Source organism: Protomyctophum parallelum (assembly GCF_964188405.1).
Source record: "Protomyctophum parallelum genome assembly, chromosome: 16".
In the NCBI taxonomy this organism is placed as follows: Eukaryota; Metazoa; Chordata; class Actinopteri; order Myctophiformes; family Myctophidae; genus Protomyctophum; species Protomyctophum parallelum.
The window spans coordinates 38,748,147-38,773,639 of NC_139711.1; the positions used below are offsets into that span (position 1 = coordinate 38,748,147).

Below are 25,493 nucleotides of genomic sequence, written 5' to 3' on the forward strand. Positions count from 1 at the left end.
CATGCATATTTTAATTTTTTGGATGATGATCAGGATTCCATTGCGTGGCATGGCTATACTGTTTGACTTTCACAGCATGCATAATTCATATGAAATCGATATTTGTTTTAATGAAATTGAAACGGTTTGCCTATCAGAATTCAGAGGAGATATGTAAATATGATTTTTTTTTTTTAAACAGGGAAATCGTTAAAGGTCCTTATCTGCTATTAAATGTTTCTCGTAGATGATTAGGCAACTTGAAGAAACTAAATATATTTCAATCAACAGGCACAGTTGTTTAGGCTCTCAATGCTACTGCTGGTTAAACTTGTGTTTGTGTTCAGGTCAGAATAAGCAGAGGTTTTTGAGGAGCAGCCTGGAGAATGTAAAGTCTTATGAGATTACACATCCCACATGGCTGCACCCTGACAGACATAAGAGATCCAACAAAGAGGTTAGCAGTCTCTTATTATCTATCTGTCTATCTATCTATCTGTCTGTCTGTCTGTTAGATGTAGGCCTATACTTTATCCATACTCCTGTCTCCTGTATTTATACTTTTACATTTCTTTACTTCACTAGCCTACAATTATTTGATAGCTTTAGTTACTATACTTATTTGCAGATTCAGTTTTAGATTTTTTGATTCAAAATATAAATTAACTGATTAATGCTTATTATAGTTTAGGCCACCCAGCAGCACATAAAGTAATTACAATCGGCCCCACCTTTACCAGCTGGAACATCAATGCATTACTAATTACAATCCAATATTACGATTGTGAATTGAGCCATTCTGCATAATGAGTATGTTTGGTGTTTTGTACTTTTACTCAAGTAAAATGTTGAACACAGGACCTTTACCCAATTTTTAGGTTTACCCAAACCCCAAAAAGTTCTAGTGTGGTATTGACTATATTACTTTTACAAAAAAAAAAATAAACTCCTCATATAGACAGACTATGAATGTGTATTTGTCTCTTCCTATTCATTTGTCTCCCTGTCCATTCATCATCTATTTATTTATCCGCCCGTCCGTTTGTTTATCTGCTGATTCAACAAAAGTGCACTTTGATCTGGACAATGACTTTCCTGACTCAGGATGAGTGATTGCTGTTACCAGATGTGTGTTAACAGATATCTGTTGTTCTGTGCCAGCCACAGCATCCATCATAGTCCTGATCACATATCTGTTGTTGTTCTGTGCCAGCAGCAGCATCCATCAGAGACACAAGTCCTGATTACAGCAGAGGGTCGGGAACTGAGCCTTCACCTGGAGCGGAATGAGTGAGTGTCATTATTACTACAGTCATTCATATAAACAGGCTTTTAGTGTAACGAGCAGAGCCACTCACATGGATTAGAAGTTCTCAGTCGCCACAATGGATTTCAGTCATTTGGATTCCATAGAAGCCATACATACATTCCATGGAAGTATGTTGCATCAGAGACAATAGCCGATCTACAAGGTCTCAATTAGAGCCTGTAGATGGGCTATTTTTGGTTATTATTTTAAGATTAGAGCATTTGAAGTTATCAAAACTAGCGATTATGTTCCGAAGCATCTTCCATAAAACCCATGTCTAGGATATTTAATCAAATTAAAGCCTCAATCTGTGATTTCTTCACCTGGTTGGTTGTATGTATGTAGAACAAATCAGGAACAAGTATTACCAAAACATCATATTTTTACATATTGTTAATTATTTAGAAACTAGTGTGTGTCATGTGCAACTGAGTTGCCACTCATTGCAGCGTGGCAACAATAGGTAATGTGATACAGTCAGGCACACAAATATATCATTGAGTTTTCATTCTCACGAATGTGAGAATGGGCTACGGCTAGGATATGCAGAAGTGTGCTTCCTCTGACTGTCTCCTTGGCTGTGGACACTCATGCAGCTATACATGGGATGCCTTTAGCTAAGGCCCACTTTTCTTTTTGTGCCTCAACAGTTTTCAAAGGTTATGCTAAAAGGATAACACAGAAATCCCCTCGGGGCTTGTTTCCATTGTGGTCCTTTGCGTATCTCGTTTACCAAGTATAAGTAAGGTCTCCTCACTGCAGTACTTAGCTATAGCTTGTTTGTTTGAGCCAGATGTCCGCTGTCACACTGTGACATGGATAACGGGTCTGTTCCACTCTGTAGGGGCAGAGAGGTGGTTGGAATGGTGGAGGGGGGCAGGGGGGGGATATTACAGATGACATTTGATCTGAGCGCCCTTGGGGCTGGCAGGAAGGGAGGCTGGCCCTCCGTCGTGTTGCACATCCTGTCATCTGATGGAGGACAGATTGTGTCCGTTGAGGAAAGAGAAGGTGTCCAGCTATAGAATAAAGGACAATGTGGTGGCAGAGAAAGGCCTGGCCGGGGCTATGGAGGGGGCGAGATGAACAGGTCTTAACCCGCTGAATCTCAGCTCGCATGGCAACCATAACCAGGGTTATGGATGGGCGAGATGAACAGGTATTGTTTGGGTCTTAACCGCTGAATCGCATGGCAACAGCGACGGCTCCAGAAAATTGTGACTGTATGGGGGGGACTATGGGGGGGGCTGGCTATTTAGCGGGGGCTAATGCATTTTGGTTTACATAGAAGTCAGTCAATTGGGTTTGTGGGGGGGGGGGGGGGGGGGGTACGCACGCACGCACACACACACACACGTGTACATTTAAACAGACTGCTGCATCTGACTGACAGACGCCTGAGGGACACCCCCAGCAGGTGGTCAGACTGTGTGTTTATCATGCATTACTCACGTGTGTGTGTGTGTGTGTGTGTGTGTGTGTGTGTGTGTGTGTGTGTGTGTGTGTGTGTGTGTGTGTGTGTGTGTGTGTGTGTGTGTGTGTGTGTGTGTGTGCGTGTGCGTGTGCGTGTGTGCGTGTGTGCGCGTGCGCGCGTAGTGAAAGAGCTAGCGTGATATGGAAGGCAGAGTGAGCTGACAGAACAAGATAGAGTTTGGCACAGCACATGTAATAATATGTCTACGTGATTTCCAAACCTTTTTGGTTCCTCAAAATGAAAAACAGAGGTGGCATTCATTCACGGAGGCGGCGCACCTCAGCTTGATCACCCAAACGTAAAGGAAGTGCAATTTCTCTGAAATGTCCTTTTCATTAAGTCAAATTACTTGTGAAACACACAACTGAAACTCACTTTTACCCTATAGCAAGATTCCATTTAGTGTGTGTGTGTGTGTGTGTGTGTGTGTGTGTGTGTGTGTGTGTGTGTGTGTGTGTGTGTGTGTGTGTGTGTGTGTGTGTGTGTGTGTGTGTGTGTGTGTGCGTGTGTGTGTGTGTGCGCGTGCATGCACGTACGTCTCTGTGTGTATTTGTTTGTTATAAAAATCACAGCCGTGAATGTGAGGGCCGCTCTTATCACACGTCATCTCATTCTGGCCAATCACAATTTGCGTCCTCACTTTTGTCTTCAATGTTTGTGTTTACACAGACCCTCAAAGCTGCACATTGTAGGGGCTAGCACCACCCTCAAAAATAACCTTCAAAACGAGTCGGCGGCAGGTACCGCACTCCCTTGTGTGAAGTTGGTCCATCCCATATATGCACGTGATCATATATGGATATAGTGGTTCTATCTGTGACCCTGGACAACCCGTTCTCCATACATGCCTGTATGTGGCATATCTGGTTTGTTTATGGTTATGTCTCACAGTCTCAGTCATAGTGACATGCCTATATATGGGCGTATCAGGTTTGTGTATGGTTATGTCAAAGTGATGTCAGAGGTACACTGGCCTTCCAGCCTGCCCTCCCATTAGCCAAGTTTAATATAAATATCTCTATCACATTGTCTGTAGAAATGCAGACCAACTTTGTGGTTCAATGCATCTTTATTGATGTGCATCGTAGAGAGATGTTTATGGTAACTTGATCTGCCAAAAGAAAATTGGGGATGCTCTGAGTTGTCCCGGTGGCTCGCATGGAATGACATCAGTCCAAATCTGTATGAAATATATAACCCCCTGTAGTCTTGGTATATTGATCCGTGTGTGTGTGGTAGAACTGGAGAATATTGATCCAGTGGCATGTAAATACGGTACAACTGTTTCGGGTGCATTTCAGCTATTTTGAAGCTTCCACAATATCCTACTAGAGCACCTAAAACAGACATTTCCAGGGTGAGTTAATAGTTATCATCATGTACAGTATGCGAGTCTGTGATTTATCCTTAGTAGCCGGAAACTGCAAAACATCAGAACCTGCTCAATGGATGGCAGAATAAATTATCAGATAATATAGTATGTTATATAAAAGGAAGCTGGTTCTCATTTTATCAAGCCACCACTAGTCCCATAACATGTCTAGTCCCATAACATGTCAGTGGATTTTTATGAAACACACACTTTACAGATAGAAAGAGGATAATTCAAGCTTTTTTAGCTGCAATGTTGAGTTTGACGTTGTTTAATGATGATTAATCAGACAGGACTTTTCTGTTTGGATGTATGGGCTGTCAATGGCAAATGGGGCTAGTTGCCACCCTGCCATTAACAACGGCAAGATGGCTTCTTTTTACTCTCCAAGCCCACACAGCCCAAAGCTCATGCTCGGTAGGGTGCGTCCATGTCCATCCATGCGTCAGGGAGAGGTTCAGGTAATGAGATCAGTATCAGAGTCTGTAGTGGAGCCAGAGACCATAGAAGCAGCCCGTCCCTTAGGCCCTGTGCCTGGACAAATTCCTCACGCCTTCGCTGTCCTGACGTGTTCCCAATCTCCATTCAGGTCCATTTAACTCAGGCAATGGGGTTTCACAGATAGCCATTTAGCTCGCCACGCCTTGCTTTTCATGTCCCGCGGTGCTCACAACCTGTGCCGTTTTAATTCGCTCCATTTATATTTTGGGTGCATCTCGTTGCTTTGCGCCACGGAATGCTTAATCAAACTAAGGAGAGAGACGCTGCTGTGAACCTTTTTGTATGGCATCAGTTCCACTGGCTGGAGTCCAGACTCAATCCATTTATATCCTCCTCCCCTGTGTGCGTGTCTGTGTGCATGTCTGTGTGCATGTCTGTGCTGTGTGTGTGTGTGTGTGTGTGTGTGTGTGTGTGTGTGTGAGCTTTTATCCTAATGACAGGCTGTGGCAGGGCAAGGGGGGGTGGGCGGGGGATTTGGTTGGGGGCCAGGTGGGGCTGTGTACGCTGACTCAGGCGCGGGCGACAAGATTGAACGAGGACTGGGAGACTGCGGTTGAGGTCAGAAAAGTCGTGGAGCGATGAGCGAGAGGAGAGAGTCGGGGGTCCGTCTAAGTATGCCGTGGGGTGTGTGTGTGTGTGTGTGTGTGGTTGAGACATGGGCTCACGTGTTGCAGTGTTGATATCTTTTACGCCTTCTAATGTATGTTGTCCTGCCCTTGACTGCCTGCCTGTGACCTGATCAGCCACTTACTCAAAAGTCCACTTATCTTCATTGTAGCACCCCCCTGGGACCTGAATCATATCGTTGTTCTCATCTGTACACATAAAGCCCAGTCCTGTCCGGTCCCTGCCCTTGCTTTTCATAATCCTCCTCTCCTGGAAAACCACCCCCTAACCCCATTATTTCTCACTTCTCCTTTCTGTCGCCTCATCGGTGCTTCCCATGGGACGGCACAAATATAAATACACATCATCACCCCCACACAGTCTCACCGGGCGGCGGCGTGGTGGGAGACCGTGGCCACATGCAGAGAAATGACACACGCAGACACAGTTGTGCACACAAAGCAAGCCAAAAGAAACACAAACAAACGTTAAAAGTGCATGGCTGGTGTCCGCTCAGGCCATGATGGATGGCGGCGCTACAGGGCACAGATCAGGATGCATTTAGGTCGTCCTTGTTTCCCTTTGGTTTTATGTTTAGTCTCACAGAGTCTGCCTATGTCTTAATCTATATCCTCTGTCTGTCTCTACTGGACTGTCTGTTACACATGCCACCGACACACACACACATACTGTACACAGAGGCCCACACAATAATAAACAGCACGTTAGCTCCACGCAATAAATAAAAAATCCCTTCATTCTTCATTACTGAGTGGATCTCTTGACTTGTGTCCCCCCACCCCCCATCTCCTCCCATGCCTGGTGATGTCATCCGATACCATGGGAGAATGTGACCCACTGACCCTAATGCATTAGCCCCCTCGCCATCCCCTCCCCTCCCCTCTCCTCCTCTCCTCTCCCCCACTCTCTATCTCAACCAAGTGCATTAGCACCAGCCCTTCCCTCCCTCCTTGGTTCTTATTCGCCTGGTCCTGACTAAGCTCTGAACTAGAACCTTTGTCTCAGCTTCTCTGCCAGATTTAGGCCCGGCGCAGCCCCATACTGTCCCCTCCTCAATCACAGCATGCGTCTGGACCCTGGAGCTCATCCAGAACCCCCAGATCGAGGCCTCTTTTCTTCTCGCCCAGCTATCTTGATTTAGAAGCACTCTCAGCACTTAGCATGCAACGAACGACACACTCAGGTTAACGGATTTGGGTGATTCTATATACCCTGGAAGTCAGAGTTAACCTGTGGTTAGGCTTCCTGTTGCTTGACAGATTCAGATCTGTGTGTACGTGCGTGCGTGCGTGTGTGCGTGCGTGCGTGTTTAGCTTTTAGGTAGTGGCACCCAGGAGATTTATCCAAACCAAACTCAGACTAATCGCAGAGTACTTACTTTAATCAAACCACACAAGAGTTATTTAGGGTCAGGCTTTATCTTTTGCAATGTAATGTTGTGACTGTGTTAGGGATGGGCGATAGTTTATGGTCTAAGTATCTAAAATACAATACATTAAAAAGATCTATTTAATACCAAATATTAAACAAAATGTCGAAGTTGATATTGTGATGATAATATTGTACTGTGATGATACTATTTTGTTAAGGCTTATGTGATTAAGACAACACTTTTACCGTATCACAATATTACAAATACGATAAGCAAATCCCAGATGATATCTGGTCTCATATCACAGTATTGATGTTAGCCCTACTGTGTGTCACTCAGAGGGTTATATAATACAGAGCCTTCAGTCTAGCAGAATGACCATACACTTCTTTAACCCATTTTGGGCGGGAACCCCTTTTGGTGTTAGCATTATGATATGCTTTAGCTATTGAAAAATAGCAGATCTACAAGCTCATAGCTTGTAGGTCTGCTATTTTTGAAAAAGAACGACTGACATAGAAACATAGCTTTTTCAGAAAACTGTCAGGATGTAGAAAACATTTTTAGAATCAGATCTCAGGTCAAATTGGGTTTAAATCAGCCCAGCGTAGCTCAACATGGCAGCTTCTGACTGACATCCACAGAGTGGGCATGACGAGAGGAAGAGCAAGAGAATCTTTCTCTGCAGTGATTGCCCTTCCTGTGTAACGATTGTGGGATGGCGGCTCTCTAAAGATCAGACATTCATCGACCAGGCCGGCCTGACACTTGGCAGTTGCTCAGCGGTAGAGTGGCCGGTAAAACAGTCAAATGGGAACCGTGAGCTTCCCAGTTCGAGGTGTCCTTGAGCAAGACTTTGAACCCCTAGTTTCTCCCGACGTGCAGGTTGGTGCACCGTCTACCATTTACCTTGAAGATTCAGAGGCAGCAGTGAAGAAAATGTTGCTGCTGGTGATGTGTGGCACTCGTGCCTTCATCATACAGTGGCAGGAGTTGGCCGGGCTTGACGTGCCGGGACGGCTTGTACACGACCCACTGCTGTATTTAATGTCTGGCCCCACGTGGCATGGGGCTGTAATCCTTTGCCTGGAAGACTCAAGCATGGGAAGGGGACTAACAGACCAACTCCACGACTGCTTGGGCCAATCACCCATCCAGCCGTAAAAAACGATTACAGAATCTGAAACCAGAAGAAAATGGGGGAGTGTAATAATGCAAGAAACGTTAACTGTAAAGACCGTGGAAGGAAGGGGGTCGTTCTGGGCAGCACATTAAGACTTACTCCGTTTAGGCTGACATCACCCACTCACAATGCACTATGTCACTTAACTATAATTTATGAGTCACCCAGGAGACTGTGTGTGTGTGTGTGTGTGTGTGTGTGTGTGTGTGTGTGTGTGTGTGTGTGTGTGTGTGTGTGTGTGTGTGTGTGTGTGTGTGTGTGTGTGTGTGTGTGTGTGTGTGTGTGTGTGTGTGTGTGTGTGTGTGTGTGTGTGTGTGTGTGTGTGTGTGTGTGTGTGTGTGTGTGTGTGTGTGTGCGCGTGTGCGTGCGCCAGTTTGCCATGCATGTACATGTCTTCTGCAGGCAGGGGGGCTGTCTTAATATAGCTCTCCATCGCCCCCACTCAGGCCAGTGGTAATCTGCAGAGGGATGAAGCAGGCCTTTCTCTGTCTGTGACGTTCTTTGTAGCTGATGACATCAACAGGGTGGCATTGTTTCTGCAGGCCAGGCTGCAGGCAGGGCATCTAATTTGGGTTAAATGGCGTCTCTCCATTTCCTCTATCTATCACATCATTTTGTACTCTTTCCCTCTCGTTCACTTCATCCAAAAGAGTCTAAGGTTAAGTTAAGTAAAGATACGGCCATTTTTAGTTTGTGTTTCTAAATGAAGATGAGTCAAATGATGCATGATACTAATTGAATTAATAGAAGAAAATTAAAAAAGGGGGGGGGGGAATGCATCAACACTAATTGAATAAATAGATTAACTTTGCTCTCATTGAGGAGCTTTCCTGAATGACTTGGCACTCCTACTGTGATTTAAGCACGCCAGTTGCTGCTGACGGTTGTCCTGCTCTGTGTTATGGTTCCTGTCCCAGTCTCCTAGTCCCTGAAAACAGCAGTTACTGTGTTTGGTGGTTGAGTTTGATATATGGTCAGTTACTTCGGCAGAGAGATATATACAGTATATATATGGGCAGTTAATTCGACAGTGAGATAGGTTGCAGTGACAGGACAGTTGTGGGGACAGGACAGTGGCTCAGGGGTAGAATAGCCGGAAGAGCAGCCAGATGGCAACCGCAACGATCCCAGTTTGATCCCGGGCTCCCCCAGAGTTAGTGTCGAAGTGTCCTTGAGCAGGACGCTGAGCTCTGGGCAAGTGTGTGGGCAAGTGCGTGAGCCCGGCTAAAAAATAAAAAATGCGATAATCCAGTTTGCTGATCATTCTGTGATTGTCAGCCTCCTTTAGGACAACGAGATGGGCCATGGTCCTGTCTTGGACAATGTCCTCATATGGTGTGTGTGTGTGTGTGTGTGTGTTGACTCAAACCTGCTGCAACATAATATCCCTTAAACAAAAGAGATTCAAAAGTCAATAAGACTTTAGCCATAGCCTCCCTGTCACAGCACCGACTGTTAATGGAACAGCTGTCCAGACAGTAAGCCAATACACTGGGTACCATGCATCCTGGATGACAACATGAGTTCTGATGCCAACACTCACTCCATCTGCAAAACAAAACACCCAATCAGAGAGTTTTCCTGGAGAAAGTTGAGAGAATTCCATGTTGACAGATCACTCTGGAAAATGCTTTATTCATCTTTGAGTATACATTTAAACTTTTGCAATGATTTGTTGGTTTGGCAACCTCAGCATGGTAAACAAAAATAAGCTTGGAAATGGAGAGAACTTTTAGAAGTTTAACAAGACCATTGGCACTACCTTGAATGATCTTGTTCACATTTATCAAGGCCAAGGCCATTCTGGCAGACCTCTTTATGCAGAGCTTTGACGCCAGCCTTTAGGGAGGAGGTATACTTTACCTAGAGGGGCCAAATCAAACAAATACAGTATCTGAGATCATGATCCCTCGCCTGTAGGCCTAGTTATTGCATACTTTAACAAAGGAAGGTCTGATGGACTCTTAGTGCTTCTATAGCTTTATTAATTGTTATGATTAAATCTACTGTTATTTGTATTTACGGAGCTATGTGTGTGGCTGGCTGGCTGGGTATCTGGCTGGCTGACTGGGTGCATCTGAGCACGAAAACAGCATGGTTGTTTTTCACCACCTGTGCGCAACCTAACACGAAACACACACGCACGCACATATTAACTGTATATATGGTGATTTCGGGTGTGCCAGTACAGTGACAGTACAGTACAGAGTACAGTAGAGGGACCCCCACACGGTAACTGTCATTTCTCAACCGTTTTGGTTGTGTTCCTGTTGCTAACCAAATTGCCCCATGTGGACAGTAAGGACTATCCAATTGTGTATAGCTTTTTGTTCACATTGTTTTTCCTTTGGGCTCTAAAAAGATTTGTGGTGGGAAAACATTTCTTCAATTTGGACGAAGAAATGATTAATGATTTCCCCTGACACGTGCATAATATTGAACTGAGATCATTCTGCAGAGATTTGTTCTAGCAGAGAAACCGTTTGAGAAAGACAGTATCCTGTATACTGTCTTTCTCAAACGGTTTCTCTGCAAGAACAAATTGCAGCATCTCAAAATAACATGGAAGTAATATTATTAGTCAATAAACACTAGGATGTTGTTAAAATGCTGTTCAGCCCTATCTGTGTCAGTTGAGTTGAGCCTTGAGCAAACCCTGCAATGAAGCCAAGCATGTCCAGATGTTCTGGAGAGCTGTGGTTCCCAAACTTGTTCATATCATCCAACAGAAGCACGTATACATCTCCAGAAATTCTACAGGTGCTGGTCAAACATATATGGTCCGCACACTGATTCTCTGGTCCCTGCTCTACCTGACGAAGACCCACAAGGGTCCAAACATCCCTTCCTTTCCATTTGTACACTCTCAGAGTTACAGACCCATAAGGTTCCAAACTATATAATTTAGCTGGGGACCCCCTTGAACTTCCTCAAGGACCGTAGAGTTCACTGCCCCACGTCCACGTACCCTGTGCTCTGCTGAGTCTGCAAGTCTCCTGGTTGACGGATCAGAGAGAGAGAGAGAGAGAGAGAGAGAGAGGGAGTTTGTGGGAGGAAAGGATGAGAGGAGACAGAGGGAGAAAAATACCAGCTGTGAGACAAACAGACCCAAGTTTATGAATGAAAACAGGAAGAATGGATTGACAGACTTGGAAGGAGAAAGACAGGAAAATAAGCATCTGTAGGAGATGTAAATATTGACCCAGTTAGGTTGACAAACAACACTGTCGGACAAGAAACCGCTGGGTCAAAACATGCATGCACACACACACACACACACACACACACACACACACACACACACACACACACACACACACACACACACACACACACACACACACGTGCGTGTCAGCTAGAAGAACCTTCTCTTCAGCCCTCTAGAACTATTTTTTTCATGATCTGAAAATAAAATGGAGAGCGTCGGAGGCAGACAGAGAGAGAAAAAAAACTGCCATATGAGTATTTGGGAGAAATAATAGCCCTGTCAGCAAAAACAACACAGTCCTGCACACATCAGTGGACAGATCACCCGCTGCTGTGACTGCCTCAGCCATAAGGTCAATAAAGGGTCCTTGTGTCTGAAGTTAACCGGGGCGAGAGAGCATACGATAGCTATACACGATGCAGTGAGCATTAGGTTGAGTTTTTCCTCTCAGCTTTGAGAAGATTTTCCGTCTGATTCTCTCAAGCTTTCCTACTGTGTAGACTAGCTCTGTCATCATGAATGTTTTATGAGCTATGGAATGTCTAAAATAAGCTCTCTACTGCCTTTATCTATGTCTGCTGTATGTATCAATGCATATATGTCTGCTATATGTATCAATGCATATATGTCTGCTATATGTATCAATGCATATATGTCTGCTGTATGTATCAATGCATCACCTCACCATACGTATTTATGTAGTCTGTCTGTCTGGTCTGATTGTGAGGGGCGCCAGCCCCTCCAACGTCTGGTTTTGGAAATTATGTCTTATGGCAGCCAAGTCTATGGACTTTGAATGTTTGTTTTAGAGCACTTTTAAGTTTAACAAATATAGTGTGGCAGTGAAGTCTATGGACGTTTTACCTATTCCATGCCACCATTGAGTGCTGTGGGGCCAGTCCCAACAGAATGCCTGAAAAAGGGGCGCTCAGATCGGTGAACCAATATTATCCAGCGCATGAGAAATGCACTAAGCGCCCCTCTAGACCAGAAAGCACGCTGACTGGGCCAGGCTATTGAGCTCTTCACATCGTCCCTCACCTCATATCAGCCTCAACCTGAGCCTCAATTCTGAGAAAAACGCCTCTAAAGATTAAAAAGAAAACAATACCAGGCGTCCCTCACTTCACACAAATGTGATTTATTTTATTTCAATAGACTGAATATCTATAGAACAAAGCGGAGATCCGGGCACACTTAAAGGTTAAAAAGGAGGAAAACTTAATTCAACCGACATGTTTCGACCTATACGGTCTTCATCAGGGCTGAAGTCGAAACATGTCGGTTGAATAAAGTTTTCCTCCTTTTAAACCTTTAAGTGTGGGTTAGGGTCTCCGAGATCCCGGATCTCCGCTTTGTTCTATAGATGTGTTATCCCGATTGATCCCAGGAGCACCTTTTTACTATTTTTACATTTTGTATACCTAACCTGCACACCTCCTGAGCACCTGGTTGCTTCCTCGCCTCAGACTGAATATCTACTGTAACACTACATGCTCTCTCTCTCTCTCTCTGTCTCTTGTCTCTGTCTCTGTCTCTGTCTCTGTCTCTGTCTCTGTCTCTCTCTCACTCCCAGGCAGCTCCTGGCTCCTGGATATCAGGACATATGGTACAGCCCCAGTGGGGAGCGCAGGTCCTCGTCTCCCAGCAACACGGTAAGACTGTGGGACACCTTGGAGCAGGGAATCCTATTTGTGGCCCGCTCCAACAAAATGGGCCAGATCTCACGTTTTGTGTTATTTATTTGCACATTGGGCACTTTCAGAGAGAGCAGCTCCTACTTCCTAGGGTTTCTAATGATACCAATATAATTTTTGCTCTCCGAATGTTCAGAGATATAGAACTCTTCTCCCTTCTGGCTCCAAAACTGTGGAATGCACTTCCCATTGCAGTCAGAACTGCAGCATCACTCCCAATCTTCCGCCGTAGCCTGAAAACCCACCTTTTCAGACTCCATCATGGCCCATAGCACTTACCCTACCCCCTTAGATAGCATTTATGTTGCCTTAGATAGCATTTGATACAGACTTATAGCATGTTATGTAGACAGCACTATAATTGTATTGTATTTAGTCATAGCACGCCATAGTACATATGTATAGCATAGTAGTAAATATGTATAGTTTATATGTATATATAGTATTATATGTATAGTGTATGTATAGTTTCATTATATGTATGTATAGTTTCATTATATAGATATTCCACTGTTACTTTCTTAGCTTACGCATGTTTCATGATAAATGCTTTTATGTGATGTATTCCCATGCTTTTGTTCTTGCTTAAATGTAAGTCGCTCTGGATTAAGAGCGTCTGCTAAATGCCTAAATTGTAATTGTCACCATTCGGACAAAATCAGCCTCAAAGTGTATGTAAAATAAGTAGCAATTGGTCACTTTTAACACGCTTTATTTTATTCTCTTACGAGGTTAATGTAATGCATATGTTTAAGGAAAACAATATCTACATTCCTGTAAGACTTACAGGAATGTACTGTAGATATTGTTTTCATTAAACACATGCATTACACAGGCACATCCTGGAGTCTTATTTAAATAAAGAAAATGTTACTTTTTCAAATCTGTAAGGTAGATAGATATGTTATTGTTTATACAGTAATCTAACTAGCACATTCTGCAGTGGAGGTGGTCTCCCGGCCTGCACTAACATTGAGAGACGTCAGCTCTTGTGTTAGATACAGACTGATTGTGTTAGATAGGACACAGACTGATTGTGTTAACACAGACTGATTTGCAATGTCAGTGAAGCAGACAGCGCTCTGGATAACAACAAATTGTATTTCGGCCATTGTCGGAATTTTGCGAGAGAGAGAGAGAGAAAGAGAGTCAACTGATGTAAAACTAATATATTGTAGCTTAAATAAACAAGTTCTGACTTCATTTGGTTAAATCAAGCATGGTTATTGCTTAATAACTCGTTAACAGTTCTCCACAAGCCTTTCTTTCACCATATATTTACAAACCACAAAAATATAAATTTCGGGCGATTATATTTTAGACGTGTAGAAGTCAGCAGTGGCTCTGGCGATCGACTTGGAATCGGAAGATTCCATGTTTGATCCCCAGCTCCTCCTGGCTGTGTGTCGAAGGGTCCTGGAGCGAGATACTGAACGCCAAACTGATGAATTGAGCAGGTCGGTGCCTTGGTTTCCTCTGCCACCGGTGTGTGGATGTATGGGTGAATGTGAAATACATTGTACACTTAAACTAAAACGTAATGCTACTATAGAAAAAAACGGAGATCCGGGCACACTTAATAGTTAAAAAGGAGGAAAACCTTATTGAACAGACATGTTTCGACCTATAGAGCGTTGCAGTCCCTCCCCCTTTCAGAACAACGAGTGGCCCAGGAAATAAATCCCAATGCATTTTTCCCATAGGCATTTCTTAAAGTATTTATTTAAAGACGGTTACGCCGCGGACAAAGCCAACTCGGATCGTGACAAATCATGACAATGAACACAATGTTTTGGGCCGATCAAATAATTTATAAGAAGAAAAACAAAACAAATAGTGTTGTCTCCTGCCTTTATTTTCTTCTTTCTAATGATTTGATCGGCCCAAAATATTGTGTTCATTGTCATGATTTGTCACGATCCGAGTTGGCTTTGTCCGCGGCGTAACCGTCTTTAACCCATTCTGACCGGGCACCCATTTTGGTGTTGGCATCATGTCGTGCTTTAGCTATTGAAAAATAGCAGATCTACAAGCTCATATCGCGCCACCGAGTGGCGCGATACGAGCTTGTAGGTCTGCTATTTTTTTTAAATCGAAGAACGACTGACATTTTTAGAATCTGATCTCAGGTCAGAATGGGTTCGTCAGACCAGTGTGTGTCCAGTGGAAACCTCGTATGAATCTGATCTCAGGTCAGAATGGGTTAAAGAAATACTTTAAGAAATGCCTATGAGGAAAATGAACGGCGATTTCTTTTCCGTGTCTCTCGAGGGGGCGGGACTGCGACGCTCTATACAGGTCTTCATCAGGGCTGAAACGTAATGCTTCCATGTGTGTTGGTTGGAATTACAGTATAAGACCCTCTCTCCAGGTTACAGTATAGGACCAACTGTCCAGTATAGGACAGTTCCAGGATCAGTGCTTCTACCATAGAGTTACAGCATAGGAGCACCTCTCTGTTCCAGGATCAGTGTTTCTACCATGGGACGGTACAAGGCATGGAGGAGTCCAGTGTGGCTGTCAGCACATGCTCAGGACTCAGGTAACTAACACACACTTCAGGTCCTTTCATATGGGGAGCGAGTGACGCAGACGTTGTGGCCTGGATCAGCGACAGGTCTGCTCATGACTGGGTCTGGATCAGCGACAGGTCTGCTCATGACTGGGTCTAGATCAGCGACAGGTCTGCTCATGACTGGGTCTGGATCAGCGACAGGTCTGCTCATGACTGGGTCTGGATCAGCGACAGGTCTGCTCATGACTGGGTCTGGATCAGCGACAGGTCTGCTCATGAGGGGCGCGGGGCGCATAGCGTGAAAAAAAAAGAAGCTCGCCACAATCCAGGTCTAGTCGCCCAGCGGGCGTGTGCACGAAACGAGCACGCGTGTGATAATTTCACGGGACCGTGCCCATGAAACACGTCCAAAATAAACGCCACGCCCCTCATTGCAAAATTAATTACTAGATGCGTCAGTCGCTGGCCGTCTGAAATGGCCCTTCTACTGTTGGAATAGATAGAAGGTTGCTTGTTGAGTACAGTACGAGTGTTGCATGTACAGTAAAGCAGTTCAGTGTGTTAGTGGGTCAGAGGTCTCACCGAGTCCAGAGGAGTGGCAGCAGTGAGATTTCCTCGCCACAGACGAGGGACGGCCACAGAAGAACAGACATGCATTGACAGAAATCACAGCCCCTTGTGTGTGCGTGGCGTGCGTGAGCGCACTGTGCTTTGTTTTCCTTTCTGTGCTACTCCAGAGAAAGTGGATTTGACAAAAGATGTATTATTTCATTCATCTTGCAGATGTGGAACAATGTGCGCACACACACACACACAGACACACACACACACACAGATTATGCTGACACACACTCCAGGCCTCTGGGGTTTTCATCGTGGAGATGTATAATACTGGGGACATGTGGGCGTTCGACCTCCAGATGCTTTCCACAGCTGTGTGACTCTGTGTGTGCATGTTTGCGTGCCTGCTTGTGCGTGCCTGCGCAATTACGTGTGTGTGTGTGTGTGTGTGTGCATGTGCATCTGTCCTTATGTATACATGCGTGAGGAAGCCAGAGAGCTGTGTATCATTCCAACTGTCCAATGTGATCATTTCTAAACGGCAGTAAATGAATGCACCTGAGCCATGGTGTGTCTCCATCCATTCATTCCACCCACACATGCATAACTCATTCTGTAACGTGGTCGTCTCCATTTAACCATATGGTTTCGCTCATGCTTCAGTCAGACAATCCAATCAGTCTGTGGGTGGCCAGAGATAGGATGAACTTTTAGAATGACCTTTTGATCTAGATTTTATGCATGAATTTACTATGTTGCACGTTTGTTTCTGTGTTTCCTGCAATGAAAAGCTTTTTAAAATTGTTTCATGACACAGAGCCATAATATAATATAATAATATAATATACATTGGCAAACATTAAAGTGATTTTACCTTCCGCTTCGTGCGGAAGGAACCATTGACCAGATGCCTTCCGTTTCCCCAGGGGGCTGATATCTCTGAACACCAGCGTCAGCTACCTGATAGAGCCTCTGGCTCCCGTTGCCATGGATACGATGCAGCCGCACGCCGTGTTCAGGGCAGAGAGCCTCCGGCTGCCTGGCGGGACATGCAGGCATCATCACCACCATGGTAACCAGGAGGAGCGTGGCGCCGAGGAGGAGGGGCGGAGGAACTTCATCCGAGGAATGACGGCGCCGCCGCTGTCCAGACGAGTGAGTTGAAGATGTGTCTTCAAACTGTTAAAGGGCTATGAATGAATGTCACCACTGGAAGAAACTCCTGTCACTCAATGTTCATAGTATTTGTAGTAGATAACAGTAGCACAATTTGAAATTTGCACCCTATGGCCAGAAACACAATGAAGTTTGTGTGTTTGACTGGATTGTTGAATCCCTACAATGAACATAATGCTTTGGTGCACTTGTGGAGGGGAGACACCCCAGGTGGGCTGTCTTAAACCCAACACACACCGGCTCCGTCCGACGCGGCGCGTTGCCGCACGGCGCCGCCTGGAAAATAGAACTGGTTCTATCGGCGCGCCAGGCGACGCGGAGCGACGTGGCGGACGGAGCCGGTGTGCGATAGGTTCATTGAAAATAATGGAGGTGGCTGTTTTGATGCGCGGCGGTCGCAGACGGTGTGTGATGGGCTTTACTGAGACAACGTGTAGTCCAGGAAGGAAGTGAGACCACATTTTCATGACAAATTTCCGTCATAAAGATGACTAAATATTTCAAAAACTCTATTATACACCTTAGCACCTAAAAACCCCAGGAAAGTGGTTCTTGTGTCCTAAACATCATTAAAATAAGATCTGGTTGCAAAAAGGCTGAAGTGGCCCCCATTGGTTTGTTTGCTAAACTTGAAAAGAAAATGTTATTATTAAAAATGTAATTACTTTATTGGCTAATTTTTAATTGCCAATAAAGTACTAATGTTCACACATCAACAGTGGCTGAACTCTCTCTGGTTGTTTAGTCATTCAGAATGATAGTACATTCCTTCAGTAAAACAAACATCCCATTGTCCCTTAAGTGTTAGATTTATGAAGCAAACATTAGCCGCAGCACAAGTAAAGTGACTTTATAAACACTACTGACCCATATAATAAAGTTGGCCTGCCATGATTATTGTTTTTTCTCAAATCTTACCCCACGGAGCTCTTCTCTTGCAGCACAGGCCACTTTGGAATTATTTGGCAGAATAAGAGTATAATACCCACTTCTCCATTACGCCAATGGTTACACATACTGAACTGAATATTGCAATTAGCTGCACTTTATTCATTATTTTAGACTTACATACATCTCTGACTACTGTAGGAAGTATTTTAAATTAAAAGAAAACTTTCAAATAAGAGAGAATGCAAAACCAAGAGCCAATAATTAGAGGTAATAAGATAATAAAATAATAACATGCAATTAAGGGGATTGATTGATTGGAAACCATAATGGGCAAACACGTGACGTGACATCCCATAAGTTATGCGGGATGCCTACTGAGAAAAACTACTTTCTGGGGGCCCAAAGATCTTTCTGTAAAAATGGGTTTTTAAAAGACAGGTTAGAGAGTGAGCTAACCTGAGGTCTTCTGGCAGGCTATTCCATAGTCAACGTCTTTGGCCGGGGACCCCCGGAGATGCTTTGGCAGTGTCTCGGGACCCCCGCCCCGCCCCGCCCCCTCCCGACCCCCAATATAAATTGACTGCTACAATAACCTTAATAATAGAGACAATACACCATAAATAAACACTGAAACCAGATAATCATTAGGGAAGGTGTATATGTGTACTATTATGTAAACTCTTCATTTCCATTTTCCAGCCATTCATTTGCAAAAAAAAAAGAAAACATTTGGGGGACCCCAAATGCCCGGAAGTTATGCAGGAACGCCAAAGTGGCAAAAAACATTACATCCAAACAGGAAAGTCCTTTCTGATTGTATTTGCGTCTGTCTGTGTGTCTGTCTGTGTGTCTGTCCCGCTGTGACACCACCCGCCCGCCACCAGAGGGCGCAGCTGTAGCACACACACACACACACACACACACACACACACACACGCACACACAGTAGAAAACTTTAAAAAATGACTAACTAAAAAGGAAAAAAAACTACGTAATTTATTCTAATTGTTGTTATGGCAATTTACGAGCTGCGTTCGCTTCCCGCGTTTGCGTGTCTTACTTGTAATCAACGTTAAACAATGTTAAACTCACTTTGCCACTCACTTTATGCATGCGCAAGATTGCGCGTACCCTCTATTTCATTATGTTTTCATTGTTTATTTGTGTTGCACTTCCGTAAACGACGTCTGTCTCTGCTTAAAGGAACGGCGGGACCTCAGCCAAAACATGAAGTACGTGGAGCTGCTGCTGGTGGCCGACCACGCAGAGGTGAGAGCATAGTGTCAACAAGATATTAATATGAACAATGTTTAATATTTCAAACACGTTCAATATGTTTAAAAAGAAATTTCAACTAGTGAAAAAGTGTACATCTACAAACTCGCAACACCGTCGTCGTTTCATCTTGAGCTGGCAGATGTGCTATTTCCGCTATTTAGTAGTAGTATTTAGTTAAGAAACATGACTAAGAATTCTTGAAAGCAGGGGCGTGGTTGTGGTGTTGATGTGGTAAGAAGGGACGTTTTGTCTGTCATCACCGTTCAGAAATGATTCTTTGTTTGTGAGGACATCGATCATGTCAACCACAGCTATTCTATTCAGGTCTAATTAGCCAGCCTAGTGCGAGACGTCTGATCATCGCCTCTGATTCACTTCCTGTGTCTCTGTTGATGCATCTCACACTGCCTTTTGAAGCTTCTAAAAGTGACAAAGGTGTGTGTGTGTGTGTGTGTGTGTGTGTGTGTGTGTGTGTGTGTGTGTGTGTGTGTGTGTGTGTGTGTCTCTGTGCGTGCGTGCACATGCATGCTGTCGTGTGCATATTTCCTACCCAGTTTGAGAAGCAGGGGCGAGATCTGGAAATGACCAAGATGAAACTGCTAGAGGCTGCAAACTATGTGGACAAGGTTAGATTTACCGGCAGTCAAGAGCGGCGCACATTGACAAGTGGCAAAGTAATACAAGTATTAAGTATACCAGACATATCCGGCATTTCAAGGAAAACCATAAACAACTCCATGCTCTGCAGAGAATCTGCTGACACTGCTACGGTCTATTCATACTCAAGTTTTCGGTGATAAGGTTTAATAAACCAGCATCAATTGTGGAGAAAAAATTGGTCATCCATCCACATAAATGTTACCTCAACCAGGCTAATGATAACAGATACCAGATACCAATAAATTAATGCAGGTACACTTTGGTAGGCCTGTAGCCCAAGTAACTCAACATTGCACCATATAGCATTCAAGTCACCTGCAGTAGGCCTAAGCTAACAAAATAAATGGTATCCCCCTAAAATGTAGTTACTATGGGCAGGGTTTGGTTGACAATAGATTATCTTTTTATAAAAAAAGAAAAATATAATATATATTTTTTAAATATATTAATCGATGAATGGGACCCGTCCCTACTGTCTAGTACTACAAGGGCCTGGGCATCCGTGTGGCGGTGATCGGCCTGGAGGTGTGGTCGCACCAGGACAGGATCAACATGTCTGCCAACCCCTACAGCACCCTGGGGGCCTTCCTGGCCTGGAGGCGGAAGCAGCTCCATGCGCTGCCCAACGACAACGCTCAGCTCATCACGTCAGTATACTGTCTGTAATGCTGCGTTCACACGGGCAGATGCAAAGATACAGTCTACCGTCCATTGTCAATGGAAGCCTTTAGCGACATGAAGTTACAGAGATGCATACGACGTTTGTAGCTGCTGCAAAAGCTGCAAAGCTACAAATTAAAGCTGCAATGACACACTACTACGGACGCACGCTTGCTGGCGTTGCTTTTCTTTCCAAATTTCAATGAGTCAAAGATTAAGGAATAAGAATAAAAAATAGTTCGGACCGAGCCATCTGCACTTGGACTGACTGAATTAGTGTAATGAATAAACTGTCCAGACTATTAATAATATCAGCATATGATGCTGATATTATTGTGTTCAATGTCACCCAGCTCACACTGTGTGGATATATATATATATATATATATATATATATATATATATATACATACACACACACGATATACAGTCAATCAGCAGCAGCAGTGTATGATGAACGATTTACCGTCAGCTGTAAAACATTTACCAACAGTTATACAACATTGTGCTGCCATATTTTGTGCTATAAATTATGTTGTAAGAGGCGTCAGTTTTTTGGAAGGGTGGATGGAAGCTGTTTAAGTTGTATACTGTAGATCTTCTCTTGACATTAGTACTGATGATTATACATTCCTGCGGGTCGTTCCGCCAACTGGAACTAATCAGCTGTGGTGTGTGTTTCATTTCTCAGGGGGATGTCATTCGAGGGGACCACCATTGGGCTGGCACCGCTCAAGGCCATGTGTTCTGAGTACCAGTCTGGGGGAGTGAACTCGGTGAGAAACCATCTTTATTGACTGTATATGCAATGGAATGGAAGTGCATGCATCGCTTTGCAGTGGTGGACAATACGACAATACTTGAGTACTGTACTGTGGACCCCCTCGAAAATGAGATGCTGCATCAATAAAAATCAGAGAGATACTGTACGGATTTTCAGCTTTGCATCAGCTGTTGAATTTCATGAGGACTTCTTCAAGTTTGAATAGTTTGACCAGGCTGAGAGTTCTCACCTGTCGCCGCTAGGGACCGTTCTGCCTCACACATTTAGTGCTGCTCAGTCCTGCAGTGCAATCTTTTTTTTCTGAAACGTTTCGCTTTCCATTTCCCCCAAAAATCAGGAGGCGAGGCGAAGCGTTAATATTGTAACCGCGATGCACAATTAAGTCCGAAATTAGACCAGAACATCCACGTTTTGCAGCGTAATTTCAGAGAAAACGGCTTTTAAAACGGCACTTAAACACGGAAGATAATTGGGTGCGTGCACACCCAAACAGGGCAGGCGGGGCCCTAGCAACATGGCCGATTCTAAAATTATTGAGGCTTTCTTATATCGATATAAAACGCTTTAAGACTATTGTTAGCGCAGTTCTTTGACTGGACAATGCTCTTTGTCCATTCGATTGCATTTCTATGCTGTGGCTGTTGGCAATTCTAATAGGCTTTGTGTAATCATAATGGTTTTATTGTGTTCATTAGGTGGTTTCAGAGAGTTATGAGGTTCTGTAAATCCATTGTGAAAACAATAACTAGCAACGGGTTGATTGATGAATTATTTTTAAAGAAAATGTACTTTTGAATACCTCTCTATATAGCAAGTAACTGAGCAACTTGTAGTGGAGTTCTATTTGACTAGGAGTATTTTGTCTACCACAATGTAAACAGGCCTCTCCAGATGGCAGGAAATATTCTAAACATTGTCTAGAGCTTGTGTGTTCACTGTGTTGCAACTTTGCAACTATCGCTTGAAAAATATAACATTTGGCTTGAGAAACAAGGCTTGGCTTTATGCTTCCTCAAACAAGGAATCACACTTGGAATTTAGATTCTAATGGCTTTTTGGTTAAAGGGTAGGGTAAGTGATTTTCTTTGATTAGAAAAAGTGTTAAAAAGCTCCATATTGTGATAGGGAAACTCCTCTTACTGAACAAACAGAGTCTATAGCAATGATTACTATCAGAATATAGTGATTTAACCTTTCTGATTTAACTTTTTGTTTTAATAAACCTTTAATAAAGTATAGCATCTCCTGTTATGATGGTGTAATAAAATAGAGAAAGAAAAGCAATAGAGATTTCCTCTACTCCGATGTTGACTCATCTTCTCAAACCATATGGCCAACAGGACCACTCTGAGTCTGCGGTGGGCGTGGCAGCAACCATGGCCCACGAGATGGGCCACAACTTTGGAATGAGTCACGACAGCAGTGGCTGTTGCCAGGCCCGAGGAGAAGATGGAGGCTGCATCATGGCCGCTGCCACTGGGTGAGATCATGCACAAATTGATCGGAAAAAGGTCTGCTGCATGCTGTAATTCTGTTAAGTGCAATTTATTGGCACATCGTCAAGTGCCAATAAATTGCCTTGTACGACGTACAGAGGCCTTTGTTCATGTCTGTGGTTCTGTCTAATTATATTGGTCCAGCACCTGTGTTAACCCATTCTACAAAACAAATCTTCTAAATCCTAACAGGTTTCTGAAAAACCTGTGTTTCTATGTCGGTGGTTCTCAAACCCTGAATTATATGTATTTGGCCGCCGACCCCCATTTCAAAATGTTTAGTTCCAGAAGCAAAGGTTTTAGTTAAAATAGTTCACTGTGAAAGAATATTCAAAGATTTGCACACATTTTCACGATACGTTAACACCTTGAGGGCCCGGGCCTATTTAATCCATTAATAAAATGTGCCCATCATCAACAAGCGCCTCTAGGCTGAAACTGTATTTGAATGTGTGCAGCTCCTACGTAGTGAGATGCACAGATCAACACACACACACACACACACACACACACACACACACACATAGGAATTAGGGCTGTCAATCGATTAAAATATTTAATCTGATTAATCGCATGATTGTCCATAGTTAACTGTGATTAATCGCAAATTAATCGCATATTTTGTATACGTTATAAATATACCTTAAATCAGAGGTTTTCAAGATTTTTCATATCAAGGCCCATTATTTATTCTGCATTTGAGCCACGGACCACCATTTGATGACATTTAGCCTTCCAGACCCAAACTAAAGAACTGTATTGATGTTGGCCAATGGTACCATTACGAGAGATAACAGGCCATGTTGATCAAAATAACATGTTTTAAAAGTTTTCTAATTGTGTAGACTCACTGGGAGAGAGAGAGAGGGGGAGAGAGGCGGGGCTCACTGACTGCCTGCATTCACATGCATGCGTCTCTCAACCATTCTGTCAAACTTCACAGTGCGTTAATCGCGCATTAAAAAAATGAGTGCCGTTAAAAGGATTGTGAGTTAACTAGTTAATAGTGCGTTAACTTTGACAGCCCTAATAGGAATGGTTAATTAAATCTCTCTATTAATAAATTCCCTAATTATAAAATTAGGGAACATGCTGTAAGATGCTATAATGTATGTCTTTCTTCCCCTGCGTGGCGCAGCCACCCATTTCCACGTGTGTTCAACTCGTGTAACCAGAGGGAGCTGAAACGCTACCTGAGCTCCGGAGGGGGCAAGTGTCTGTTCAACATGCCCAACACCAGAGCCATGTACGGGGGGCAACGCTGTGGCAACGGCTACCTGGAGGAGGGAGAGGAGTGTGACTGTGGAGAGGAAGAGGTAATGGGGGCTTTGTGTGTGTGTGTGTGTGTGTGTGTGTGTGTGTGTGTGTGTGCGTGTGCGTGTGCGTGTGTGTGCCTGCGTAGTGAGCACAAAGATGATACATGTGGTGTATGTCTTTGAGATGACAAAATAAATTCACTGACTTGTCTCCACTGTGATCCTTATGACGTACAGAATGGGACGACATAGATCTACGTTTTTCAGCCCACTTAGCTTTGTTTATTCGTTTATTTGGTCGGAACAGTGTATATAGCTGAGAGAGAGATGAACAATGTTGTGATTAGATGAAATTATTGTTTCATTACTATAGGAATGCACCAGTCCCTGCTGTAACGCAAACAACTGCACTCTGAAAGCTGGAGCTGAATGTGCTCATGGAGTCTGCTGTGACAACTGCAAGGTATCATTAGGTTTTATGTCCTTATTTCTTTCTTTCTTTCTTTCTTTCTTTCTTTCTTTCTTTCTTTCTTTCTTTCTTTCTTTCTTTCTTTCTTTCTTTCTTTCTTTCTTTCTTTCTTTCTGTCTCTTTTTTAACTCAGCAGCTGTACTGTATGTAAATATCTGTTGAATAACTCCATTAAGAATGACTAACATTACCGGTCAGTTCTTCAATATTATTTACTGTTAGAATGTAATGGTGACATCCCAGTATGCTTATATTAACGTATCACGTCCCACATAGAAAATATAATAAATGTTCACAAATAAACTATTCTAACTGCTCCTCTCTGTCCTTTTCTCTTCAATCTCATGCAGCTGAAGAGCCCAGGTGTGCTGTGTCGTGGCTCGTCAGGGTCATGTGATCTACCAGAATACTGCGATGGGAAGGCGGAGTCTTGTCCCGCTAACTTTTACCTGGTGGATGGCATTTCCTGTGCGGCAGGGATGGCCTACTGCTATACAGGCATGTGTCTGACCCTGGATCAGCAGTGTCAGTCGCTCTGGGGAAGAGGCGAGTGGAATTTAACCCAGTGTTTCCCAGTGATTCAGCTTTGCCTCCATGTGAGGTTGTAATGAAAGCGACTGCTTACAGCAGTGGTTTTCGACCCTTTTCATATCAAGGTCCAATACAATTATGTATTGGGCATTTGAGCCACAGACCACCATTTGATGAGATCTAGCCTCTCAGACCCAATTCATATTTTGATGTTTAACCCATTCTGACCTGAGATCAGATTCATACGAGGTTTCCACTGGACACACACTGGTCTGATTAACCCATTCTGACCTGAGATCAGATTCAAAAAATGTCAGTCGTTCTTCGATTTTTCAAATTTTTTAAATAGCTAAAGCATAACGTAATGCTAACACCAAAATGGGTTCCCGTTCAGAATGGGTTAACAATAATTTAACTCTTATATGGGTCCATTTGGTTTCATTTTATGCTCTCACAAGTTAAATATCTAATAAGGGTCCATTTGGTTATTCTCC

At 43.7% G+C, this 25,493-nt stretch overlaps 1 protein-coding gene across 2 annotated transcripts in view; it reads left to right on the forward strand.

Moving 5' to 3' along the window:
• The window catches only part of adam19b (ADAM metallopeptidase domain 19b), a 40,084-nt gene that overhangs the window by 307 nt on the left and 14,284 nt on the right, over positions 1-25,493 (forward strand). Inside the window, exons 2-14 of one of the 2 annotated variants that reach the window (XM_083786594.1) lie at positions 327-436; positions 1,193-1,269; positions 12,602-12,680; positions 15,188-15,264; positions 16,725-16,953; positions 19,069-19,134; positions 19,698-19,769; positions 20,284-20,450; positions 21,155-21,239; positions 22,588-22,727; positions 23,882-24,059; positions 24,373-24,462; positions 24,819-25,014. In XM_083786594.1, the coding sequence (XP_083642720.1) occupies positions 327-436; positions 1,193-1,269; positions 12,602-12,680; positions 15,188-15,264; positions 16,725-16,953; positions 19,069-19,134; positions 19,698-19,769; positions 20,284-20,450; positions 21,155-21,239; positions 22,588-22,727; positions 23,882-24,059; positions 24,373-24,462; positions 24,819-25,014 (1,566 nt within the window). The remainder of the gene's footprint in view (positions 1-326; positions 437-1,192; positions 1,270-12,601; positions 12,681-15,187; positions 15,265-16,724; positions 16,954-19,068; positions 19,135-19,697; positions 19,770-20,283; positions 20,451-21,154; positions 21,240-22,587; positions 22,728-23,881; positions 24,060-24,372; positions 24,463-24,818; positions 25,015-25,493) is intronic. The other variant, XM_083786595.1, reaches the window with a different exon arrangement.